Consider the following 26,302-nt stretch of genomic DNA (forward strand, 5'->3'; position numbering starts at 1 on the left):
TATTATCACAACTTTTTTTTTTTACCCCTCTTGGAAATGTACTCTTTATCTAATGGAGCTGACATTTTTCACTGTTCTCTAAACACATAGTGCTCAGTCCCAATTTCATTTTTTCACTCAAGTATTTCCCCTTGCTTCCAACATCCTTCCTTCTTATCTTCAGCTATCTAAAATCTAAACATCATTCAATGCCAAATATGTCACTTTCTAAGCCAAAGTCTTCCCTGATTCCTCCATCCAATATTGAGTTATTCAGCTTCAATTTCTTGAATTTTCATCTGAACATTTACCACAACTAGAGGCTGAACTATATTACTTAGTATTTTATTATTTACTTGCTTATATTTTTTCCTGTAATTGTTTCTTGTAGGTTAGTTTTATATCCCTAACTTTTGTAGATATTGGATAAAGGGACTATGAAAATATTTTCTCTCCCTTAGAAAGTAACTGTGAATTTAGGGACACTACCTATATTGCCAATATTAAAATAGTGCAAGGTTTAAAAAAGATTTTAGTAGATCAGAACAATAATTTTAACATTCAAATTTGTGTTATGAAATCTTTTATTTTCTCAACTGAGCTTTCATCGATTTTTTTATTTAGTGCAATTCAATTCAACACACATTTATTAAGTACTTACCCTGGGGAAGGCATTATGCTAACCCTTGGGGATACAAAGACAAAAATCAAAATCACTACCCTCAAGGAGCTTACATTCTATTTGGGGTGAAATAATATACACATATATGCATACACGTATATATGCATACATACATGTACAAATCAAAAGCAAGTACAATTTTTTTTGATGGGAAGGAGAACACTAACATTTGAGGGGATTAGGAAAGAACTCAAGAAGGAAGTGGCATTTGAATACATCCTAGGAGAAAGGTAAGGACTGCAGAGAAGTAGAGGTAAGGAGGGGGAGACCTTTTCAGGTAGGGCAGCCTATGGCGAAGGCAAGAAGGCAGAAGGGTATCAATGACTTATCATATTAGTAATCTGGATCTGATCCTAATGTAATAACATGTGCAAAGCATCTTGGAGTAGTATATAAATGTTATCTTTTAAAACACCTAATTATTATATTAATGTCGTCTTTGAAAACTCCTTTCTCCTTTCATTTAAAATGGCTTCCTTTCTTCTCTCCCTCCTTTCCTTCCTTCCCTCTCTCTCTCCACTTCCTTCCTTTCCTCCCTTTTTCCCTTCCTTTCTTCTTCCCTTCTTTCTTCCTTCCTTCCTTCCTTCCTTCCTTCCTTCCTTCCTTCCTTCCTTCTTCCTTCCTTCTTTCCTTTCTTTCTTTCTTTCTTTCTTTCTTTCTTTCTTTCTTTCTTTCTTTCTTTCTTTCTTTCTTTCTTTCTTCTTTCTTCTTTCTTTCTTTCTTTCTTTTCTTTCTTTCTTTCCTTCCTTCCTTCCTCCTATCTCCTTTCTTTCCCTCTCTCACTCCCCTCTTTTCCTTCTCTTCTGGTCTCTCCTTTGTTTTATTACTCCTCCCTCGTCAACATTCTGACTGTTCTTGCTTTTCAGTTCCTTACTTTGTATCTTCCGTTTTTCTTCCCCTAGCCTTCCCCTCCAGCCCAACTGGCCCATCCCAGCACTCTGGCCAGCTCCTTTCGACCCCGCCTCTGAGGTGCAGGCGTTAGGGGGCGGGGCCGGAGAAAGGGCCTGGGGGATGGAGCTAAAGAGAAGGCGAGAGGGAGGAAGGGAGCCTGGAGAGGAGGAAGTCGGGAGCGCGCGCGTAGACAAAACCGGGAGTGCGGACCGCCCGGCTATATCTGCGCCTGCGCAGTGGGACTCGTGGGGCCCGACGGGACGGAGGAGACAAGATGGCGGTGCGAGCGATGCGGGGGATCGTGAACGGGTCCGCGCCCGACATGTCCAGATCCGGCAAGGGCCCCATGTCAGGGGCCCGGGAACAGGCGCTGGCCGTCACCCGAGACTACCTCTCTCAACCCCGCCTCAGTGAGTACCAGAAGGCGGAGAGCGCCGGCCCTTTTCCCCTCCGACCCCCTCACCTGCCGAGGCGAAGTGTCCCTCCCTCCGTCCTCCCTCCTGCCCCCCAGAGCGAACCCCAGTGTGCCCCCGTGGGAGCCGCGTTTGCCCTCCCTCCGTCCATCAGTGCTCCGTCCATCCGGCAGGCTTTGGGGCAGGACGGGAACCCCCTTCCCCCCCAGAGCCGGACTCAGCTGCTTGATGCTGGCGCCCGCCGCCCAGTCGGGGAGTTTTCCTCCCCTGCAGGCCGTGGAAGCGCCCGGCTGTCAACTTGCCGCTGAGCCTTAGGCTCGGGCTTCGCTATTCGAGGGGCCGCGAATCTGGCCCCGCCTCCCCTCCCCCGGGGTTCTTAGGTGTGTGCCGAGCTCGAACTGCCAGCCATTCCTGTCATCGTGGTCAGGGTCTCCCCGGAGGAGGGGAGACCATGGAGCCTGGGCTTGGCCTTCGGAGGGGGAGGGAAGCTAGCTCCTAGGAGGATGCTGAGGCTCGTAGTGGAGAACTGCAAGGAGCCTTCGAGGTCATTGAGCTCAGTCGTGATTCCCGTTCTCGGAGGGCCAGGAATTCTCCTCAAGTCATCCAGCTAGACAGTGACAGAACTAGAGTCCAGATCTGGCTTGCACTTCGTGATGCTGCGGACGAAGCCTGATTGCCCTGGTTCTTCCCCCCCCCCCCCCCCCGCTCCCAGCCCACCCTCTATTCCTATAGGCTTATTTTCCTTAATCTTTTTTGCTTTGCAGTGTTCAGTGCTGCTGTCATTATAGGAAGGCCTTAACAAGCCATGTTAGGGAAACCAGATTCGTAGCAGAGGAGATGGAGCTCTCAGTGGCTCAAAGAGTCCAGTTTCACAGTAACTGCTATGTTCTCCTTGGACTGAAGATGAACAGACTGGACCATATTTGGAGTTGTTTTGTCAGTGTTTGATTTTCCATTGTGGTGTTTCTAAATTGGTGAAGTTGAATTTTTACAATTTACCATAATTGCCCGCATAGTTCTTGTCCCTGGGTGGTTCTTTGCATGACTGAAAATAAGATAAAGGGTTTTTGCCGAGGCTTTTCTCCTGGCTGACTAATACGGCCTTGATCACTCACCGTGTCATGTGACAGCACTGCAGAGTAACAGGGAATAGGAGCAAAACTGACTTCCTCATCCTCGGTATGTCCCATTCTTTGGAGGACCTATTAAATAGAAATTAGTTTCTGAAGTCCAGTATTAACCAAAGTGAGGAATTCTTGACAAATGTATCGATTTTTTCCATAGATTTGGGAAATAAATGCTTAAGAATCTTTGTTGTGTTAAGTCTTTTCATTCATGTCGAACTCTTTGTGTGGATTCTTTGTGTGGACTCTTTGTGTCCCCATTTGAGGTTTTCTTGGCAAAGAGACTGGAGTCATTTGCCATTTCCTTCTTCAGCCCATTTTAAAGCTGAGGAAACTGAGACAAACAGGGCCCACAGCTAGTAAGTGTCTGAGGCTTAAGAATCTACCATTATTCAATTACACAAACATTTACTGACCAGTACCTGTCTGCAAGGCACTGAAGATAGGGATGGAAACAAAACAAAACAAAACATGGTCCTTTCCCTCAAGGAATTTAACATTCAACTGGAGGATTCTTGTGTCAGGTGAAGGAAGGAACCTTTCCTTTTGAGTTAGGAAAGCTGGCACTAAATAGCTATGTGACCTTGGGCAAGTCACACTTTCTGGCACTCATTTTCCAATTTTGTACAGTAGTGGATTTGGAGTAGATGTTTTCCAAGGTCTATTCCAGCTATGTAAATCTTTAAATAAACTACTTTTTCGTGGGTGTTGTTCATATATTCTTTTTTTTCCTTTTGTCTCAACTTATTTCCAGGGGTGTTTGCAAGAAAAAAAAATTGTAGCATTAGAAAGGTGAAGTAGTTCCAAAGGGGGATTTGCAGTAGTTATTCAATGTATACTTTGTTTTAAATAGCTCTCTTTAGGGCCTTTGAGGGAGCTTGAAACTTATATACTTTAAACCCAGTCAAGTTTGAAATGTTGTATAAACACTATATTAGCAACATTGTTTAAACCTTGTGGTCATAGGTCTTAAAACCTTTTAAACCTCTTACTCCATAGGTCACAGAAATTAGAGCTAGAAAGGATTGTAGAAACCTTTCCCAGCTTTCTTATTTTATGGATATGGAAACTGAGGAATATGGAAGTTGAGTTGTGCGGAGTAGTAGTTTAGTGGTTAGGCCTATTGTACTCATCTGTATGTCTAAAAGTAATGGAAGTTGAATGTGCTTTGTGCTTGAGAGGTTTTAGTATAAGTATAGTATTAGTTTCCCCTTCTATTCAGGAAAGCTTGGATGGTATCTCATGTAGTTTAGAAACAATTCCGGAATAGCATTTTTTTTAAACATTTGCAGTGTTATTAGTACTAGTTATCAGCCTCTGCTTTTGAAAATCTATTTAATTTTGAATTTTTCCATTTTAAAGTTGACTGGTGCTATCACCATAGGTGATATTTGTAACAAAATATTTACTATTTATGTATTTTCAAGACCTTTCTCTGGGGCCTCAGTTTCCTCATGCAAAATGGGAACAATAATACCTAATATTCTGGGTTGCTGTGAGGAAAATGATTTGTAAATCTTAAAGTGATATAGAACTGAGTTGATTCTTCTGATTAATATTATTGGTGATTCTAGGTGGCTAAAGGAAAGGGGATTCCTAATGATGGTGGCCAAGACCTCTACAGCTTTTGAGACCTTTCTCTTGGAAGATAGTGAAGATCAGCCAGAAATTAAGTGGAGTTGGCAAATAATAGCTAAGGATATGTACTTAGCATTTGAATAGTAATAGCTAGCATTTCTATAACACCTTCTGGTTCATGTAGCACTTCACAGGTATTATTTTATCCTCACTGGTACTTTGGGAAATAGGTGCCATTATTATCCACATTTTATCAATGGGGAAACTAAGGTAGCCAAGGGTTAAGTGACTTGCCCTGGGTCACACCAGTAGGAAATTTCTGAGGCCAGATTTGAATTCTGGTCTTCCTGATTTCTTCCTAAATTCAGGTCCAGTGCTTCATCCAGCAGTTTTTTGTGCTTTTGTGAGATAACAACGTAAAAATAATAGCTAACATTTACATAGCAGTTACTGTATGCTAAACAACTGTGCTAAGTCTTTTACAATTATTATCTCATTTGATCCTCTCTGCTACCCTCGGCGTAATTATTATGCCCATTTTACCGATAAGAAAACTGAGGCAGAGGTTGAGTGACTTGTCCAGGGTCATACAACTTGTATATGTGTGTGAAGCTGGATTTGAACTCAAGCCTTTCTGATTCCAGGCCCTGTGCTTTCTCAAACATTGTGCCATCTAGATGCCTACTAGGTTTCTTTGCCACAGAAAAATTAGAACCTGATTATTTTAAGACCTTGAGTGGTTCTGTAAGATACAGAAAGTTTGTGGATTTTAAACATTTTGAAATAGATCAGTTTCTTTCAGTAATCATAACCCAGAGTTAACTTTGGTAAAATTTTGAAATAGCCAAAGTTTTACTTGCAGTCTTTTGGAACCTTCACCCCACTTCTGCTTCCCCCATCCCAATGCTTCCAGGTTTTCAGTATTTTGGTTTTTGATTACCCTTTATTGTGGAAAGGTTATGAGATACATAATTGCTTTAAATTTTGTTTGAATAATGAGTGTGAGGTTAAAAGGGTGGGTCTTACATTATGCAACTGCCACAGAATTTCCCCTTGAAAATTTCACAATCATTAAGTAGCTGGGGTATTGTTGGGAAGAACTCTTGCCCTGCCTAAGGGTGGGGAAGTGTTAGAATGTCATCTGACCAAACTTCAGTTTTTCTTGAGATTTTGAAGAAGCCTGGTAAATTGTTCCTTGTTTAATGATTTAAATATGTAATGGTATGCCTCTTTGAATTGAGTACTGAACACCTAAATATCTATTTGTAGAATTTCTTTTCTTGAATTTCATAAGATCTCAAGCTAAAAGGAACTTTAGAGAGTGTCTGTTCTTAACCCCATCATTTTGCAAATGAGGAAACTGGCCCAGAGAAGTGAAGGCAAATCAATACATATTTATTATGGGCTTGCTATTAAGCACTGAGGATACAAGAAAAAAAAAAACCTCTACCTGCCTGCCCTCAAGAACCTTGCATTCTAATGGGGGAGACAATATGGAGTAATAAATATTTATTGACCGACTTATATACTGGGTAATTTGGAGATGAATTGCCCAAGGTCACATAAGCAGAGCTGGGAAGGTCCCACTCTAGATCCAATATTCTTTCCACTTAAGTAGGGCAAAGGAAATTTTTAGGGGAGGAAAACCCCCCCAACACATTCCTTTTTTTTTTAAATAGTATTTTATTTTTTCCCCAATTACATGTCAAGACAATTTTTAGCATTCATTTTTACAAGATTTTGAGTTCCAAATTTTTCTCCCTCCCCTCTTTGAAAATGATAGGCAATTTGATATAGGTTGTACATATGCTATCATGTAAAACATTTCTGTATTAGTCACAGTTGTGATAGAAGAAACAGATCAAAAGGAAGAAAAAACATGAAAAAGACTAAAGTAAGTGAAAAAAATATGCTTCCATCTGTATTCAGAGTCTATCAGTTCTTCATCTGGATGTGGATAGCATTTTCCTTTGTGAGACCTTTGTACTTGTCTTGGATCATTGTGTTGTTGAAAAGAGCAAATCATTTCTTAGCTGGTCATCACACAATGTTGCTGATACAGTGTACAATGTTCTCCTGGTTCTGCTTGCTTTACTTTGCTTTAGTTCGTGTAAGTCTTTCAGGGTTTTTCTGGAATCTGTCTGTTTGTCATTTCTTATTGCACAGTAATATTCCATTACATTCATATACCACACTTTGTTCATCCATTCCCCAGATGATGGGCATCCCCTCAATTTCCAATATTTTGCCGCCACGAAAAGGACTGCTATAAATATTTTTGCACATGTAGTTCCTTTTCCCTTATTTATGATCTCTTTGGGATACAGACCTAGTGTTGCTGAATCAAAGGGTATGCACAGTTTGGTTGCCCTTTGGGCATAGTTCCAAATTGTTCTCTAGAATGGTTGGTTCAATTCACAACTCCACCAGCAGTGCATTAGTGTCCCAATTTTCCCACATCCTCTCTAATAATTATCATTTTCCTTTTGTCATATTACCCAATCTGATAGGTGTGAGGTGGTACCTCAGAGCTGTTTTAATTTTCATTTCTCTGATCAGAGGTGATTTAAAGCACTTCTTATCCCTATAGATAGCTTTGATTTCTTCATCTGAAAACTGCCCGTTCATATCCTTTGACCATTTATTAATTGGAAATGGCTTGTATTCTTATAGATTTTACTCAGTTCTCTATATATTTGGGAAATGAGGCATTTATCAGAGACACTTACTGTAAAGATTGTTTCACGGCTTTCTGCTTTCTTTCTAATCTTGGTTGCATTGATTTTGTTTGTACAAAAACTTTTTATTTTAATGTAATCAAAATTATCTGTTTTATATTTCATAATGCTCTCTATCTCTAGTTTCATCATGTATTCTTCCTTTCCTCATACATCTGACAGGTAGACTATTCCTTGTTCTTCTAATTTGCTTATGGTGTCATCTTTTATGTCTAAATCATGTACCTATTTTAATCTTATCTTGGTATACAGTGTAAGATGTTGGTCTATATCTAGTTTATGTCCTATTGCTTTCCAGTTTCACAGCAGTTTTTATCAAATAGTGAGTTCTTATCCCAAAGGCTGGGGACTTTAGAGTTTATCAAACGCTAGATTGCTATAGTCATTGACTACTGTGTCTTCTATACCTAATCTATTCCACCCATCTACATTCTTTTTCTTAGCCAGTACCAGTTAGTTTTTTGTTGATTACTGCTTTCTAATATAGTTTGAGATCTGATATTGCTAGGCTACTTCCTTTGTATTTTTTTTTCATTAATTCCCTTGATATTCTTGATTTTTCAGATGAATTTTGTTATTTTTTCTAGCTCTATCAAATAATTTTTTTGGTAGTTTAATTGGTATGACACTGAATAAGTAAATTAATTTAGATAGAATTGTCATTTTTATTATTTTGGCTCATCCCACCCATGAATAAATGATATTTTTCCAGTTGTTTAGATCTGACTTTTGTATGAAAAGTGTTTTGTAATTGTGTTCATATAGTTCCAAGGTTTGTCTCAGTCACTTTCTTGCTGAACATTTCTGAAGAGAGGAAAGGTGTGGGTTTTTTTTTTTGGTGGTGATGTTTTTTGTTTTTGATGAGGAATGAATGGAAGTGCTTGTAAATGGTGTTTGCCTAACCCTTCTCTTTTTTTTGATGATGTTAACTTTAAGACAACATTATAATCAACTGAAATCTTTTACTTGAAAAGTAATCATGTGGCGAATAAGTGCTGGTTAAATATTGTTATAGGTTAAAATGTAGCATTAGATTTCTTTGCTCTGTGTGTTTGCTTTTTAAATACACAACTATACAAGCCTGTGTTTCTACCTATGGTTTTAGATCTAAAACAGGGCAGTGGTTTGGGGAACAATTTTACAGATAAAGAAACTGAGACCCAGAGAGATTAAATGACTTCTGGGGAAGGCAGATAGTGTGACTGTCCCAATAGCTAACTGCATTCTGCAAATTTAAGAAGGTGGGGGAAATGGGATTGTGTATGAACATTTCAGACTTTTCAGTTTAGTTAATAGTGTTTGAATTCTTCTTAATTCATCAGCTATTTCTTAAGGACAAAACACTCAATCTTTTTAGCTTCAATATTTTTCTACATTTTCTTAAAATTAAGCCAGTGAAATTGCACTATTCTTGTGACTTGAGATCATACTCAGATATTCAGTTTTGAAGAAAGAAAATCTGAGTAATATCACAGACTCTTAGGTTCTTGAAGCCAACCCCAAAAATTGGAAGCCAGACAATTTTTTTTCCAGTTATAAGCAAAGAAAAACAATTTTTTTAGAAGAAGGAAGCATGTTGCTATAAGACATTGAGTTCTGACCTAGAGTAGAGGTCGAGAGGAACCTTTGAGGAGTCTTGGCCATAAGCCTGAAGCATTGTTAGTTCTGCTTTGAATACAGTCCCTTCATTCATTTAGCAAGTATTAAGAACCTAAGTCTGAGTGGAGCAGGAATACACTGGTTTATCCATTTTGGTGCTGTCAACTTATTCTTTTTAAATTATCATGTTGTAAAACCAGGCATGAACAGGAAAATAATGTACATATATAGTTTCTGGTTAATAGTGTATTTGTCAAAAATATTGGACTCCTTTCTCCCCACCAAGTTACCAAGCTCTAGGCTGTGTCTTAAGCACCCATTGAACCAACTCAGAGATTTGTCCAGTTGCCCATTGAAGTACTGGGACTGGTTGCTGTATTTAGAAAACAAATCCTTTTGATGTGACAAAATGGGTATTTCGGTGAGTAGTTCTGCACCTGAATTAAATATGGTGGAAACTATATACTGATATTGGAATATTTTTGTTTGTTCATGATTAAGTTCATTAATTTTTTCTTTTGACTGGATTTATGATTTCATTAGTTGACGGAGTTTTGAGTTGGGAACTTCTACTACTGCACATCAGTTCTTGTTCTGCAATCTTATGAGTTTCCTGGAACATTGAAAGGTTAAGTGAATTGCCTAGAGTCACGTAATGAGTAGTTTTTTAGAGGTGAGACTTGAACCTAGCTCTTTCTAACTTCAAGGTCCACTCTCCACCCACTATGTCATGCTACCTCTCTTAAGCTCATAAGACAATACAATTAAAAAAAACCTCCTGAAACATTGAAATAGCACCAACATACTACAAATAAAAACCTCAGGTTACCTCTCTATAAATCTGTTTATTGTGGATTTTTAGCACCAAAATTTTTTGGGTGTATCTGTAGAATATCTGTAAGCAACAAGTTCAGACCATGAAAAAGAAATTCAGCCTGACATTGTCCAATGTGACATAGAAGTAAGAGCTTAGAATTAAAGTTTTTGTAATTCATTAGACATGAGTAGTTAACTTGCTGGGGAAAATGGCTGATTGTACATAATCATCGCAAGCTTAATGTTGTACGAAAGTACAAAGCGTAGCTATGAAATAATGAGCCCAGAGCAGAAGCCACTGGAAGCACATTCTGTTTGTCCTGAGATCCTTTTGATCAACTAGTAATCCTTTCTCGTCTTCTGGAAATCTGTGTGTTTTCCATTTCCAGGAAAAAACCATGACTCAGTTTTTTTTCCTCCCTTGGTTTTTCTTGTGACTGTCACAACCTTGTGGGCTTTTTTCTCAGCAGTTTCCTCTATTGACACAGATCAGATGAGATGCCATTTTGAGCAGGAGATTCTGAAGCTTTCTTTTTATAAAATGTCTAGGAGGTAGGTCATAAATAACAGATCCTGAAAGATCTGATGATTGTTGTCAGCTGAATTAAAAATATATTATTTGGAAAGCCTGATTTTGAATCTCATCTCTGCTAACTTGTACCTTGTGTGACATTGGGCCTATTTTTAAAGATCACTGAGAAAGAAGCTTCTACCTTCTAAAGCAGCCCTTTCCACTTTGGGTTAGCTCCAAGGGTGTACAGGTAAATGGGTTTTCCAAAGGGAAAAAAATACACTTCATACTCTTCAGGTTTAATTTGCATTATTAGCATTTTCTCCATCACTTTCTTAAGTGACAGTTAACAAAATTATAAGCCTTGATTTGTAGTCTTCCCAATTCTTGAAGGTATAATGCTCACACTAAAAATTTAAGTCACATTGCTTCTGTTTCATTTCTGGATAGCTCTAATTGTTGGGAAGTTTTTCCTTACATCAAGTCTGAATTTGATTGTGAAACTTTCACCCTAGCTGAGCCTCAGTTTAACTCCTGTAAAATGGGGAAGGGGGACTTATTTTGGACTTTCATCTCTAAAACCCCTTTGAGGCCTAAACTCTTTTGATGGTAACTATCTCTAAAAGTTAGTTTGTTACTGAAATGAGGTAAGGTCCTTGAGACTTTTATAAGGCATACCAAAGCTAGGCAGAGTCTTACATATTCCACTCAGTTTTTTCTAGCTACCTCAAAAAGCTGATTTTTAAAATTAGAAGAATATAGAAACAAAACAATTTTTTAAAAGAAAAACAAAAGCAGGGATTTCTGGAGCAAAAAAACCAAACACCTTTTGCACAGTAGCTTGATGAGATAATTACTGCAGATATTTATTAACTTTATTTTATAGTTGAAGAAACTGAGGCTTAGAAAGGTGATGAAGTGATTTTTGTTCTTAGTGATAAAGGTAAATATGGGTCAGAGCTGGAATTTGAATTCAAGTCATCTGACTTTGTATGCCATTTTTTTTTTCTATGATACCTCCCCTATCTGGAGTCCTGGTGAGTGTGAGTGTTTTTAACATAATTTTAGCATTATTTGTTTAGAAATAAAAAATGGTTGAAGATCTTATGAAGAGAAGGCAAACTGCTTGGATTTTCCACAATCTTCTTTATGCCCCGAGGGGAAGAGTTATGCCTTTTGTGATACCCAACCTTCACATCCGTCATTGAATTCAACAAGAGGTCTTTAATGAATGGCATTCTTTAGTCTTGTGGCTCAAGATTTAGTTCACACTTAATAACTTATTAATAACTTAACAAGTTAAAGGATGACCAGTAACTTGGATTTTCAGTCTGGTTTCCTTGCAAGATGAGATTGACAGTGCCCTTAGTACCTCTTTTACTGGTTGTTCTGAGACTCAAATGAGATAGAATATGGAAAAAAACCTCAAAACACTGTAAATCTCAAAACATTATCAACATAATCTGCTGTTATTTTTGCTGGGTTTTTTTTGGGGGGGAGTTAGTAGGCCTTGGCCTCTTTTTTTAATTTTTATTTTATATTTGGGCAGTTTGGGGTTAAGTAACTTGCCCAGGATTACACAGCTAGTAAGTGTCAAGTGTTTGGTCTAAGAGTAGATTTGAACTCAGTTCCTCCTGACTCCAGGGCCGGTGCTCTATCCACTGCCACCTAGATGCCCTTTGGCCTCTTTTTGACAGAAATGTGTGCATGTACATATAATGTTAATAGATATATGTATATGTACATACATACTTTTTTTCTCAAAGCAAATATTGTATTAAAATACTATATATTAATGATTAGTGGTAGGAATGACCCAGGCAGAAGACCAGTATATATCAGCCAACCAGCTAGGAATAACTGTTCCTGGAATACATTTAAAAAATGGAAAATAGGCCTTGCCCTCAAGGAGCTTATGTTTTAATGGGAATGCAGCTTGAATGTATATCTGTATTTAGTGATAGGGGCTAGAACTATGTTTCAGCGGTAGATGCAACTCTAAAATAAAGAAATTCCCTCTACCTGTCTCTGCAGCTTTATGAAGAGAATTGCTTGGAGTATGGAAGGGTTAAGTGGTGTGTGGGGGTGTGGGGGGGGTGATGTAATTTTAGAAGGGAAGACTCTGGGCTAAATGACTGGGAAAGGCCTCCTGCAGAAGGTTGTTTGTAGCCAGGGATTTTAAAAGGTGGAAGTGAGGAGGGAAAGGATTCTAGGCAATAGCAAGTACAAAGACACAGAATTAGGAAATGACGTGGAGGATGTGAGGAACAACAGGGTGGCCACTTTGTGTAGCTGGACCACAACGCATAGAGGAGGAGTAATGTGTAAGAAAAGTGGAAGTAGGGGCCAGATTAAATGCCATTTCCTGGCCACAAATCATATCTTAACTCTGAAGTTGTCAGAATTCAAAAGCTGATGTTGAATAATTTTTTGCTACTAGTACTAGGCACTTTTTTTTTTACCCAGAGTCTTCTTCCAAAATTTGTTTCTAGACCTCAGAGAACTTAGCGACTGAGAAATTCCTAAGATGTTAACAGCTTCTTGTAAATTATTTCATGCCTTTCAGAACTTTTTAAATGTGTTTGTTTTAACTTTTTGATTGTGGAGCTTAATGCTGAAGTCTGTGTTTGTCAGAGATCTGTAGCAGAAACCTTTATTGGAATTCTTTTTTTATACTTTTAATTCTGTACTTCTGTAGTTTGAGTTGCCAAGATTAGAGGATTTTTTTAATCTCTGAAAATGAAAGCTACTAATTTAAACTATACTAAGTTTGACTAGAAATGGGGCATGACTAGAAAATGTCAGAATCACGTAATAGGCTGAGTGAAGTAGTGAAAAGGCATATTAAGTGCTTGCTATGTCCAAAGGCACTGTGTTAGATTATGGGAATGTAACGTCTAAATGAGGAATGCTCCCCTTACCTCAAGGAGTTTACATTCTAAAAGGGGAAAACTACACATTTGGGGATGGAGAATGTGAGGATTGATTTGGTCTCAGAAGTTAAAAGGGATAAATGGAGTTATCTGACAACTGTCAGTCCCTTCTAGGAATAGTAGGATGGATTTGACCTTTGTTTTAAGATCTAGAGGTGGAAAGGGGGTGGTGGGGGTGGGGGGAAGACAGGTTACTAACTAGCTTCATGGCAGAGCAGCGTGGTAGGTGTGGGGCAGCATAGATACAGTGTATTGAGTTGGAAGGGGCCTCTGAGGTCACTTAGTCCAATTGCCTGAGCAGGAACACCTCCTGAGGAAGCAGTCATGTGGCCTTCACCAGCAAACCTCTAGTGATAGAATTTGCTACCTCAGAAGCTCGGCTTTTTTACTTTTGGCCAGTTGTAATTTTCCCTTATGAGCCAAAATCTTCCTCTTCAGCTTGCATTCATTGCTCCTGGTTCTGCCTTCTGGGACCATGAAGTGTCTGGTCACATGTCCATATTACAGCTGTTCAGATACTTGATTTCCATGCCATCATGTTATCCTTAAATCAAGTGATCTATACTCTGGGATAAAACGCCTTACTTTGTATTTCAATATGTCATGGTTTCAGTAACTTCACCATTTGGTAACATTCACCTTCCACTGACATGTACTATCTTGTACCACTCTGCACAAGTTAACTCCTTCCTAAAATGTAACCACTAACCTTAGATGTGACCTAATCAGGGGGCACAATATATAATGTTCTCTTCCTGGCTCTTTAGATGAGGCCTTTATTAATATAGAAACAATCTTAATAAGAAATAAATGGGAATGTTGTTTAAAGAGACCCACCTAGTTCAGGTCCTCTTTACTTCTCATTTGCAGTAGCCACTGTCAGTGGGCTTAAACAACTTTCTTTTCTTCAATCCATGGTTCATACAACTGACAACATAATCTTAAATCACAAGTTTTAACATGTCTCTGAGGCACCATAGTAAATTGAAAATTACTACTTCTGGAATCGGAGAGCCTGAATTCAGATCCTGCCTCTGATACTTTCTGTCTTTGGCAAATCGTAATTCTTTCTTTATGCCTTTAATTACCAGTGTACTTCTGTAGTTTGAATTGCCAAGAGGATTTTTTCTCTCTCTTAAAATAAGTTACTAATTTGAGCTATACTAAGGATATATTAATGGGGCACAGTTAGAAAATGTCAGAATCTTTGATCCTCAGTTTCCTCATATGTAAAATGAAAGAGTTTAACCAGATAGCCTCTGAGGGCCCTTATAGATGTATAATCCTGTGATCTTAGTTTAGAAAAAAAAACTTTAGATATCTCTAGGGTAAAATCCATCTTTCTAAAAAGCTTTGGTATTTAAAGCCCATTTAATAACCAAATAATGGCATTTCTGTATTAATGCATGCTAATGGGTCTCCTTAAGCATTTTCTGTGGTGGAGGAGATAAACCAGTGGCCAATAACTATACCTGTTTTTGTACATTGAATACTTTTCTAGAAGGATCCCTGTCACCCACATTTTTGGGGAAATTCTAGACATGAATACTCCAGCATTATTTTAGACATTTTCCCAAGAACTATACTCTGGAGAAGAGGCAGTGAACGAGAGCCATACAGCAAAATACAGCCTTAGCCTGCCACATCCCCCATGGGATTAGGTCCTCTTTAAATTATTTCATCAAGTCACTTAACTTTTGTTTGCTTTAACCCATTGGAGAAATAAATGGCAGACTACTCTAGTTAGTACCTTTGCTAAGAAAACCCCACAGACAGTATGGTCCATGAGGTCACAAAGCAAAGAATTGGACATGACTGAATGAACAACTACAATAAAATCAACTCATAGACCATATTTAAAGATAGGCTATAGTTGGATACCCTCTTTGTGGGAGGAAGGGCATTGGGTCACAGTCTGATTCTTGTTTACTTCTTCAGGCTTATGTCATATTGATCACCCTCACGAATGCTGTGTTTCAGCCAGACTGGCCTGCTTTTCTCCTGGAAACCATTCCCCTTACCTTTAGCTTACTTCAGGGCTCCTTCATAGACTGTCTTTTAGTTGTTTATATATGAGATTCATGTACATGATAATTTCGTAGTGCTTTCTCCTTCTTCCTCAAATTATTTTGTCTGTACTTAGATTTTTACATATATTCTCAACCCCTTCTCCCTAGTAGATTGTAAGCTCCTCGAGGGCAGGGACTGTTTTTCTATTTAGTCTTAATACCTAGGACATAGTAGATACTTAATAAATGATTGTAGGATTGGGTATCACAAATTAGGACATAGTTTTGTTGTTGTTCAGTGGTTTTCAGTCTAGGCCAACTCTTTATGACCCTACTTGGGGTTTTCTTGGCAAAGATACTGGAGTGTTTGCCATTTTCTTCTCTAACTCATTTTACAGATGAGGAAACTGAGGCAAACAGGGGTAGGTTACTTACCTAGAGTCACACAGCTACTGAGGTCAAGATTTGAACTCAGGAAGATGAGTCTTCCTGACTTCAGGACTTGTATTCTATCTATTGCATCATCTAGCTAGCTGTCCTAGGACATGGTAAATAAATGATTGTGGGATTGGATTAGAATGTAGCATTATCTCAGCAGTTCTTATGCTCTGTTGATTCATTTTGAGCATGCATTTTAAAGCATCCATTAAAACCTTAAGGTTATTTTCACATCAACTGGTTGTATAGCCATGTTTTTGTCCCATAATTATCAAATTGATTTTTTTAAACCTAATAGTAGGGCTTCCACTTATACCTTCTGCCTCTTTATTTTGTTAGATTCTGCCCACAGTCCTGGCCTGCTATAGTTAACTGTTATTGTTTTTTCCTTTCAGCATACAAAACAGTATCAGGAGTCAACGGTCCTTTGGTAATCTTAGATCAAGTTAAGGTAAATATCATTCTCTCTCTGGTGCTTTTTTAGTTTTTCAAGAAGTTTAAAGGTACGTTTGAATCCTGATTTGAATATTAGAAAAAAGAAAGAATAATTTTTTTTGGAACATTTTTTCCTTTCTTTTTTGTTAAGGCAACTGTGGTTAAGTGACTTGTCCAGGGTCACATAGCTAGTAAGTGTCAAGTGTTTGGTCTGAGGCCAGATTTGAAGTCAGGTGCTCTATCCACTGTGCCACCCAGCTGCCCAAAGAATAGTTTTCAACTAATCAGTGACTTAAACAACAGTCTTTCCTTAAAATGACTATTTATATATGCATCGTATATTAAAGAAGAAGTCAGTCATGAGTTGTTATTTCAACTAAGCACACCTGTATTTATCTTTAATACCATTAATATCTTCAGAAATGGAAAAAACAAAACAAAACACTATATAGAATGCAATCAAAAGACCTGAGGTGGCTTAGATTCTTAAAATCTATCCAATAGCTTACTAAATGTTCAGATTCCTGAAGAGTCTGCCCAATACGATGGCTGTTCTAATAAATCTTGTCTTTGATTGAAAGAAGGCTTGGGTTGAATTCTTTCGGACAAGACCTGTATGTCATGATCTCGGGGTCCCAGCACCCCTAAGCCTCTAGACCTCATCATATGGTTCCCTGCACCGGGAAAAACTGCCTTATACCAAGCTCTTCACCAGCTGAGACTGGAATATTTGTGTCTTCTAGAATACAGGCCATTCACCTGTAGTTGATAGCAAACAGCAGGTGTCAGCAAGTATCCCCCCTATCGTTCCCTGGATGCAACCTGTGCTCGGTTCCAGTCAACCTCCTCTTTTGGACCCCCTAGAGGCAGGGACAGCTCTATGCCTCTTGCCAACAGGAAGTTGAGAACTTCGCCCCTTACCCCCAAAGAATTTGAGTCCCATTTGTTTGAGGGGGGAATGATGAGGATGGGAGCTAAATCCCAAAAAGGAAAATCCCTTTACTTCCCCACATGGCCAAGTCTCTGGTGTTTGCCTGAGGCTATAATCCCATCAACTGGCCTTTCTTTGTGGCTATACCCAATCTCCCAATTCTGTTGCCCTTAACATAGCCTAGCCCTCCCTATGGCCCCCGGCCATTTCCCACACTTAATCCTAGCTAGGCTCCATTGTCCAGGTCCCAGGAGTCCTGTTCACCCCAGCTTACTGGCTATTCCCAGTAGACCTTAGGCCCCTCCTCCAGTCACCCCAAACTACTTGGCCACTTCTAGATCCCTGCCACAGTCTTTCTGTATGTAAGGTCTGTCTTGTCTCCATTAAGGTGCTTAGAGTCTTAAAATCTAGCCATTGCTCAGATTCTTAAAATCTAGCCAATAGCTCACAGATGCTCAGATTCCTTAAGAGTCTGGCTAGATCTTTAATAAACCTTGTTTTTGGCTGGGAAAAAAAAAGACCTGAGATTAAACATCCTGTCTCAAATTGCAAGAATAAAATGTTATCAGGGAATTAAGTCTGTAAATTGCAATTCAGACCTTTTTAGAAAGAGGAACGGAAAAGGAGGATTATCTTTTCAACTTGATTATCGAAGGTTGTCAAGTTAAAGGATCATATTTAGAGTTGGAAGAAACCTCAGGTTCATTTGGCCTAACTTAATTTTACGGATGAGGAAATTGATATGCAAAGAGTTGCCCACACTGATGCCCAGTTCACATAGCTAGTAAATTCTGCAACATGGTTTAATAGAATGTTGAACTCAGAGTCAAAGAATCATATTTTTTTGTTAAGTCAGGTATACAAATGCATTCATAGTTAAATTTTTAAATTCATTCACTTGCTGTCTACATCCCCATCTTTTCAGACAAACGGAGTGTTTGTTTAGTCATTTTTCAGTCATGTCTGACTCTTTTGTGGCCCCATTTGCAGTTTTCTTGGTAAAGATAGTAGAGCAGTTTGTCATTTCCTTCTCTAGCTCATTTTACAGATGAGGAAACTGAGGGAAACAGGGTTAAGTAATTTCCCCAGTGTCATACAACTAGTAAGTATCTGAGGCTGGATTTGAACTCCAGTCTTCTGACTCTGGGCCCTGTTCTCTCTATCCACTGTGCCACCTAGCTCCCTGTCATTTCATTAAGAAAAATATCATTTGCAAGTTTCAATTATTCTTTTGTTGAAATGAAGCTTTACATAGTGTTCATGTATAATACACAAGTATTTTCTTTTAAGTTCTTATCTCTCAAGATATCTTTTTCTCTCAACTTAGGAGCCAGAAATAAGGACTTTAATAAGAAACAACTTTTATAAGTGAATTTGTATAATAGATCTCTTCTGGCTTCCTAACTTAGTTTTGTTCCAAGCAGAGATAAGTATGTGGGTGTGATCCTTAACCTTTTATGTGACTTGGCCCCCCTTTGGCAGTGTAGTGACATCAACCTCTTCTGGAATATAATTTTTAAATGCACAAAATAAAATACATAGAATTAGGAAAATAGTTATTTTGAAATAATTATCAATTATTTTTAAAACTGGTTAAGAATCCATGGAAAATGGATTTCTTTTATGCATCTATAAATGTGACTTATTATGCCTTTATCGTTGGTTTGAATTTAAGCTTTGCCCATGTCTGCCACACATGATGACATAATTTCTAATGGGGAAAAATACAATATATGCTGAAAAATTATGTAACTTAGTTTAGGATAGGACTTATATTTTATGTAAGGCAGATTTGAGGGGACAACCTAGATTCAAATCAGTATATAGTACACACAGTTTCTTTATGTTATACTTCATAGGTGAGAAGAAACTAATTTTTATATATAGCATAAAAACAATTCCTTCATAATGTTTGTCAGCATAGTAATTAAATTGTTTGTAAACTAGTATGATTACATTTTATATTTTAGCTTTTATTCCCTTCTAATAAATTCAGTCATAATATTTAGACAGTTTAAGAGCTCTTCTCTTAAGTTTCTGAGATTACTTCCTTGGATGTGAGAAGCCATAATTCTTGTTAAAAAAGAAAGGAAATTGCCACTGGCCAGATGTACAGATGACATTTGACTCTTATTCATGTGAGTATGTCTGTGAATTTGCCTGTGATAGGCTTCTTAAGAATTTAAACTGCTTGAGAATATGTAGTATTAAATACAATATATAGAGCACCTTGAGGAGCTTTATAACTTGGGTTTTTAAAAAAAATCTTAAACTTATTTTCTCATTTTAGTTTCCCAAATATTCTGAGATTGTCCTCTTGACCTTACCTGATGGCACAAAGAGAAGTGGTCAAGTTTTAGAAGTTAGTGGTAGCAAAGCAGTAGTTCAGGTAAGCAGCACTTACTAAAATTGGTCAACTGTCTTTTTTCTTTATATATCTTTGTAGTCAGTCATTTTGTTTTTGCTTTTGACTATTTAAAAATCAGCTTGGAAAGAGGGGTATGTGTGGCTTCTAAAGTTCAGAAGTTGGCATTTTTTTGCTTTTGCCAAGAAACTGTGACCTACAGTCTTGTCTTCTATAACCATTGGCTGCTAAAATACATGTTTTCAGGGGAGGGGGTGGTGGTGAATGAACTGGATTATTAGGGGGAGTTAGAGGAAGACTAGAACTTATGGAGTTAAATTATGGGGACAAGGAGAAATTTATGGTAGATAGAGAACCTTGACCTGAGGAAAAGGTTTGGCTAGACTTGACAGGTCTCTTTGAAAGAGGCTTATTTGAGAGTCTGTTTTGGGAAAGTGGGATTAAAGAGAATGGAGATCATAAGCAGGCAGTTTTCTTCTTAGTATGTAGAAGAATTTTCAGATTGTTAAAACTGTCCAAAAATGTATTGGATTGCTAAATGAGGTTGCAGTTGTAACAGCACATAATTATACAATAATTTTATAGATTACTTTCATTAACCAGAACCCTGTGAGGTAGGTAGTGCACTTGCTATTATTCCCATTTTTGTAGATGAGGAAATTGGCTCACAATAAATTACTTTACCTTATATCATAATTAATAATAGATATAGGTGGGACTCAAATCTGGGTTTTCTGACTCCATACCATACTGCCTTTGTTACATCTCTTCTTTTGTTTTGGTAGGTTTTTGAAGGAACTTCAGGTATAGATGCCAAGAAGACATCCTGTGAGTTTACAGGAGATATTCTTCGAACACCAGTGTCTGAAGATATGCTTGGTATGTAATGAATAGTATTGCTTATTTTGAGTAGAGATTTTTTTTTCCTTATCACAACCATACTTTTCAAAACCTGATGTCTTGTACATGCAACTATTTTATTACTACTTTTTTTTTTTGCAGGTCGAGTTTTCAATGGTTCTGGGAAACCTATTGACAGAGGCCCAGTTGTCCTAGCCGAAGACTTTCTTGACATTATGGGTAGGTGTTAATTTTCAGAAAGTAGAATAAATTGACCCTTCGGGGCAGTTACTGTTATAACTTTGTCTCCTGCCTGGGAATATAAAGCAGTAGCTTCTCATATGACATTGGGGAAATTCCACTCTCCACCCCCTCCAAAATCACCTGCGGTGCCCTTCAGGGTAGTAACAGGTGAGTAAGGGCCCCTCATTATCATTGTTTTCCCCAGCATCTCTCCCTCCTGTGTCTTCTGTTTTTTTCATCATCATTGTTTCCCCAGCATCTTTCCCCCCACTCTTTTTTGGTTTTAAATGGGATGGAGTTACTTGCACAGAATAAATAGACATAGATGATTTGCTGTCTGCATCAGTGACCTCTACATTCCCTTTCTCCTTCAAATCCATAGCTATTCCATACTTCGCTATTACTGTTTAGGACTTTACCATCCCTTTGGTCACTCATGTTTGCCACTTTGATGTCATCTTTAACTCCTAATTCTCTCTTACCTTATGTGTCTGATCAGTTGTCAAATCTTGTCATTTCTCTCTGACAGGATCTCTTGTATCTCTCCGCTTTCTTGCTACTCACATAGCTGTCTCCTGAATTCAAGTCTTCACTTTTTGCCTGGACTATTGCAGTTGTCTTCTAGTTGGGCTTCCTATATTGTCCCTCTTCTACACAGTCAGTGATATTCCTAAATCACAGGTCTGACCATTTCAGTTCCCTGTTTAACAAATTCTAATGGTTTGGTTCCCTGTTGACACTAAGAGCAAATATTATTTTAGTTTTATATCATTTTTTTAGATTTCTATTTTTGTTTTATAATGTATGTAATTATTAGTATAGTATTGTATGTTATAATTTATAAACAATATGCAATATTGTGGGTACATGCTTGAAAATTTCTTACTGATAGGGTGCACAATCAGAATTCTTGACCACTGTTCTAGATAAATGAGATCACATGTCCAGACAGAAAAAAAAAACTCTATTGCCCTTCCCATAATAAGCACTAAATAAATGCTTCCTAAATTTAATTGATCATGTGGGAAGAGAAGACACTTACCTCTTGCCAAATCATTTGAGTTAGATTTTTGAGATTTGCCTCCAAAATTCTCTATATAACATTCAAAATTGATATATTTTAGAGCATTTTTTCATATGACTATAGATAGCTTTGATTACTTTGAAAACGGTCTGAAAACTCTTCATTTCCTTGGACCATTTATCAATTGAGGAATGGCTGTTATTTCTATAAATTTGACTCAGTTCTCTATATATTTGAGAAATGAGGTCTTTATCAGAGAAACTTGCCATAAATTTTTTTTCACAGTTATAATTCCTGTGTATTTCCCTCCATCCTGTTTCCCTCATTTATCCTACTCTCTCTCCTTCCACTTTGTCCATTCTCAAAAATATTTTGCTTCTGACTTTTACCTCCTTTAATCCACCCTCCCTTTTATCAGCCCTCTGTCCCCTCCCCCTTCTCTTATGTTCTTCCCCTCTTACTTTCCTGATAGATTTCTATTCCCAACTGAGTTGTGTATGTTATTCTCTCTTTGAGCCAATTCTGATGAGAGTGAGGTTCACTGGCTCACCCCCCTCCCAATCTTCCCCTCCACTGTAAAATCTCTTTTGTGCCTCTTCTATGTCAGATAATTTACCCCCATTCTACCTCTCCCTTTCCCTTTTCCCACTGCATTTCTCTTTCTCACCGTTCATTTTATTTTTTTAGATAATTATTCCTTCATATTCAACTCACAACATGCCCTATTTCTATGTATACTTCTTCTAACTGCCCTAATGAAAGAGTTTTTAGGTGTGAACAAGTATCATTTTCCCCTGTAGGAATGTAAACAGTTTAACCTTATTGAATCCCTTATGATTTCTCTTTCCTCTTTACCTTTTTATGCTTCCTTTGAGTCTTGTATTTGAAAGTCAGTTTTTCTATTCAACTCTGGTCTTTTCGTCAGGAATGCTTGAAAGTCCTCCTATTTCATTGAATATTCATTTGCCCCCTTAAGGATTATACTTAGTTTTACTAGGTAGATGATTCTTGGTTTTAATCCTAGCTCTTTTGCCCTCTGGAATATCATATTTCAAGCCTTCCTGCCCTTTAATGTAGAAGCTGCTTAAATCTTGTGTTATCCTAACTGTGGCTTCATGATATTTGAATTATTTCTTTCTGTCTGCTCGCAATATTTTCTTCTTGACCTGGGAGCTCTGGAATTTGGCTATAACTTTCCTGGGAGTTTTCATTTTGGGATCTCTTTCAGGAGGTGAATGGTAGATTCTTTCGATTTCTATTTTACTGTCTGGTAAATATCAGGGTAGTTTTCCTTGATAATTTCTTGAAAGATGATGTCTAGGCTCTTTTTTTGATGGTGGCTTTCAGGTAGTCCAATAATTCTTAAATGGTCTCTCCTGGATTTGTTTTCTTTCTTTTTCTCTTCTTTTTTGTTTGGATAGATCTGTTTTCCAGGTCAGTTGTTTTTCTAATATGATATTTCACATTTTCTTCTAATTTTTCACTTTTGATTTTGTTTTATTGTTTCTTGATGTCTCATGAGTCATTAGCTTCCATTTGCCCAGTTCTACTTTTTGAGGCATTATTTTCTTCAGTGAGCTTTTGTACCTCTTATTCTATTTAGCCAGTTCTACTTATTATGGAGTTCTTTTCTTCATTGAACTTTTGTACTTTTTTTCCCCATTCAGCCAATTCTGCTTTTCAAGACATTCTTCTCTTCCTTGGATTTTGTGCGTCTTTTACCATTTGGCCTTTTTTTAAAAAAAAAATTCTGTTTTTTAAGGTGGTGTTTTCTTCAGTATTTTTTTTTGTGCCTCCTTTACCAAGCTATTGACTCATTTTTCATGATTTTCTTGCAGTGCTTTCATTTCTCTTCCCAATTTTTCATCTACCTTTCTTATTTGATTTTAAAAATTCTTTTTGAGCTCTTCCATAGCCTGATAGCAATTCCTATTTTTCTTTGAGGTTTTGGATGTAGCAGTTTTGACTTTGTTGTCTTCTTCTGACTTTGTGTTTTGATCTTCCCTGTTACCTTAGTAACTCTATATTAGACAGGATCTTTTTCTGCTGTTTGCTCCTTTTTCCAGCCTGTATCTTGACTTTTAACTCTATACTAAAATGAGGCTCTGCTTCTAGTATGGAGGAGGCCCTGTCTCAAGTTTTAGGTTTTTTGTGCAGCTGTTTCAGGGATATTTCTGGGGACCTGTAAGTTTCATTTCTTCCAAGGTGGTATGATGTAGGGAGGGGTGTGTTTGCTACCCTTCTGGCCTGTGCTCTGGTTTGTGAGTGACCACAAGCAGTCTTTTCTGCCCTAGGCCAGGGTTCCAGCTCCCCTGTGGCCATAAGCTCAGGTGTGCTAGTGCTCCTCTTTGCCCTCTACTGAGACCCAGGAATTGACTCAGATCCAAATATGGTTAATGCAACAGAGTCCTTCCCCCAGTCTGGCAGAGGGACTCCTGTAGCCTCCTTTTGACCAGTTGTCTGACCTCCTTAATGTCTGTGGGCTGAGAGGTCCAGGAACCACCACTGCTACCACTGATTCAGTCGCCCCCCTGGTCTGTTGCTAGTTTGCTGGGGTGCGGCCTCTACTGGATTGTGCTCCACTCATTCTGGTGCCACAGACCTTTCCTGCCAACTCCTCAGTTGTCTTCACCTCATCCTTTTGTGGGTTCACTCCAGAATTTGTTTTGAGGCATTATTTAAAGTTTTTTGGAGGGGTTTTGGGGAGAGCTCAGAAGAGTCTGCCTTTTCTCTGCCCCCTTGGCCCTGCATCTCTGATTATCTACCCTTTTTGAACATTATGCAGGTAAGTTAAGTTTTTTTCTTTAATATATATTTAATAGGACAGCCAATCAACCCTCAATGTCGAATCTACCCTGAGGAAATGATTCAAACGGGCATTTCAGCAATAGATGGCATGAACAGCATTGCTAGGGGGCAGAAAATTCCCATCTTCTCTGCTGCTGGCTTACCCCATAATGAGGTGAGTGCTGGAATGGCTTCCTGGCATCAGCTTTATGGGGAACGAAATTCTGGAAGTTTCTTTTAATTAAGAAAAAGAGAAGCATGGTTTTTTGTAATTGCTATACTGTGATGTTTGTCCAAACTTAGTTTTAATCATACTGTCTTATACAATACAGTATTTCATAGGTTGGTCAGTCTTGAGAGGAGACCTACCTTATTAGTTTTTAAGCCCTCTAAAAAGAAATTCTAATTGTCTAGTATAGAATCTCAGAGGTGAAAAGTTATGCTTATATTATCACAATATAGTATGTTAGGACAATTTTCAACTGTGTTTCTATGTAATATATTCATTAGATTGCAGCTCAGATTTGTCGTCAGGCTGGTTTGGTGAAGAAATCCAAAGATGTGGTGGACTATAGTGAAGACAATTTTGCAATTGTGTTTGCTGCTATGGGTGTAAGTATAATTTCTGTTCTGTAGGAATATTTGAAACTATTGACTTTGATTACTGAAATGATGGACTAAACATCGAGTTGACTCTGGAAGAAGTTACAGAATGATTCTTTTAGTAAAACTTGCAATTTGCTGATGTTTTGGAGTATAGCCTATGAGTATACCACAGATTTTGGCAGGTGCTCTATTTTGACTTTTTAATTGATTTAAAATGTCACTGAACAAAAATTTGAATTAGCTGAAGTTAATTGTGCCTTGTTCTGCCAGTTGCCCTAGGCACTATGAGGCAAAATAAAGACTCACCTTTAGTGTTCCAAAATTTGACTTTGGCTTAAGTGTTAATCTTCATAAAACCCAGCCCTTGAAATAGACTGGCTATTCATTCCGTGTTGGCCTTAAGAGAACAACATGTTGCAAATGTTTGAGGGAAATTGTAAAGAATCAGTTCAGATCCAAAGTTGGACTTTTCTTGGTTATATTTTTAAAATTTTTCATCTCCCAGTGCTGATGAAGGTATTGTTATTTAGGTAAACATGGAAACTGCTCGATTCTTTAAATCAGACTTTGAAGAAAATGGCTCAATGGATAATGTCTGTCTCTTTTTGAACTTGGCCAATGATCCAACGTAAGTAAAGGCAACTGTTTCTATTTCTGTTCTTATTCAGTGATCCAGGCCCAGTGCCAGAATGTCACTCTGCTTTCCAGGATTTGAAGAGTCCAGCCTCAGTTGCTTGTTCTCAGATCTGTGGGTCTGAGAAGCTGAGAGATCATGGTGGCATTTAGCATGTAATTGATTTGATCCATATATAGAAAATAATACATAATGTTCAAAATTCACTAAGAGTTAATTAAGCAATTTAAAAATCACAGCTTATTTTGCCTCAATAACTTACTACATTTCTAAAATCACAGCTCATTTTTAAAATTAGAGGCACATCAAGTCTATGTAATTTCTAACTTTTTAGCTGGAGTTTTGTGTTTGAAGAACTTAATATTTATTTTCAGCATTGAGCGTATTATCACTCCTCGTCTGGCTCTAACAACAGCAGAATTCCTGGCCTATCAGTGTGAAAAGCATGTATTGGTCATTCTAACAGATATGAGTTCTTATGCGGAAGCTCTTCGAGAGGTAATTTTTTGGTGTTGTTCTTTCATCAAGTATGATCATGCTAGCCAACAGGAATGAGCAAATCGAGTCTTTTGTTAATGATTCAGTAACTAATTATTAAGTTGGTGAATTATACTGGCCTTTTATGCCTTATGTTTCTTTGTCCACCTTTTTTTTGCCATTTTTCTTCATATAGAACCTCTGTCAGAGAGTGGGGTAAAAGAAAAGGATAAGGAAAGAAAAAGCAGT

General features: G+C 37.9%; 1 protein-coding gene across 1 annotated transcript in view; it reads left to right on the forward strand.

Moving 5' to 3' along the window:
* The first annotated feature begins 1,708 nt into the window (after positions 1-1,708).
* The window catches only part of ATP6V1B2 (ATPase H+ transporting V1 subunit B2), a 34,476-nt gene continuing 9,882 nt past the window's right edge, over positions 1,709-26,302 (forward strand). Inside the window, exons 1-9 of the mRNA XM_020969592.2 lie at positions 1,709-1,962; positions 16,107-16,162; positions 19,368-19,466; positions 20,228-20,321; positions 20,445-20,522; positions 24,372-24,511; positions 24,847-24,948; positions 25,473-25,570; positions 25,951-26,074. Of these exons, the coding sequence (XP_020825251.1) occupies positions 1,827-1,962; positions 16,107-16,162; positions 19,368-19,466; positions 20,228-20,321; positions 20,445-20,522; positions 24,372-24,511; positions 24,847-24,948; positions 25,473-25,570; positions 25,951-26,074 (927 nt within the window). The 5' untranslated portion in view covers positions 1,709-1,826. The remainder of the gene's footprint in view (positions 1,963-16,106; positions 16,163-19,367; positions 19,467-20,227; positions 20,322-20,444; positions 20,523-24,371; positions 24,512-24,846; positions 24,949-25,472; positions 25,571-25,950; positions 26,075-26,302) is intronic.

The sequence above is a fragment of the Phascolarctos cinereus genome, unplaced genomic scaffold (assembly GCF_003287225.1).
Source record: "Phascolarctos cinereus isolate Bilbo 61053 unplaced genomic scaffold, phaCin_HiC Scaffold_2;HRSCAF=192, whole genome shotgun sequence".
In the NCBI taxonomy this organism is placed as follows: domain Eukaryota; kingdom Metazoa; phylum Chordata; class Mammalia; order Diprotodontia; family Phascolarctidae; genus Phascolarctos; species Phascolarctos cinereus.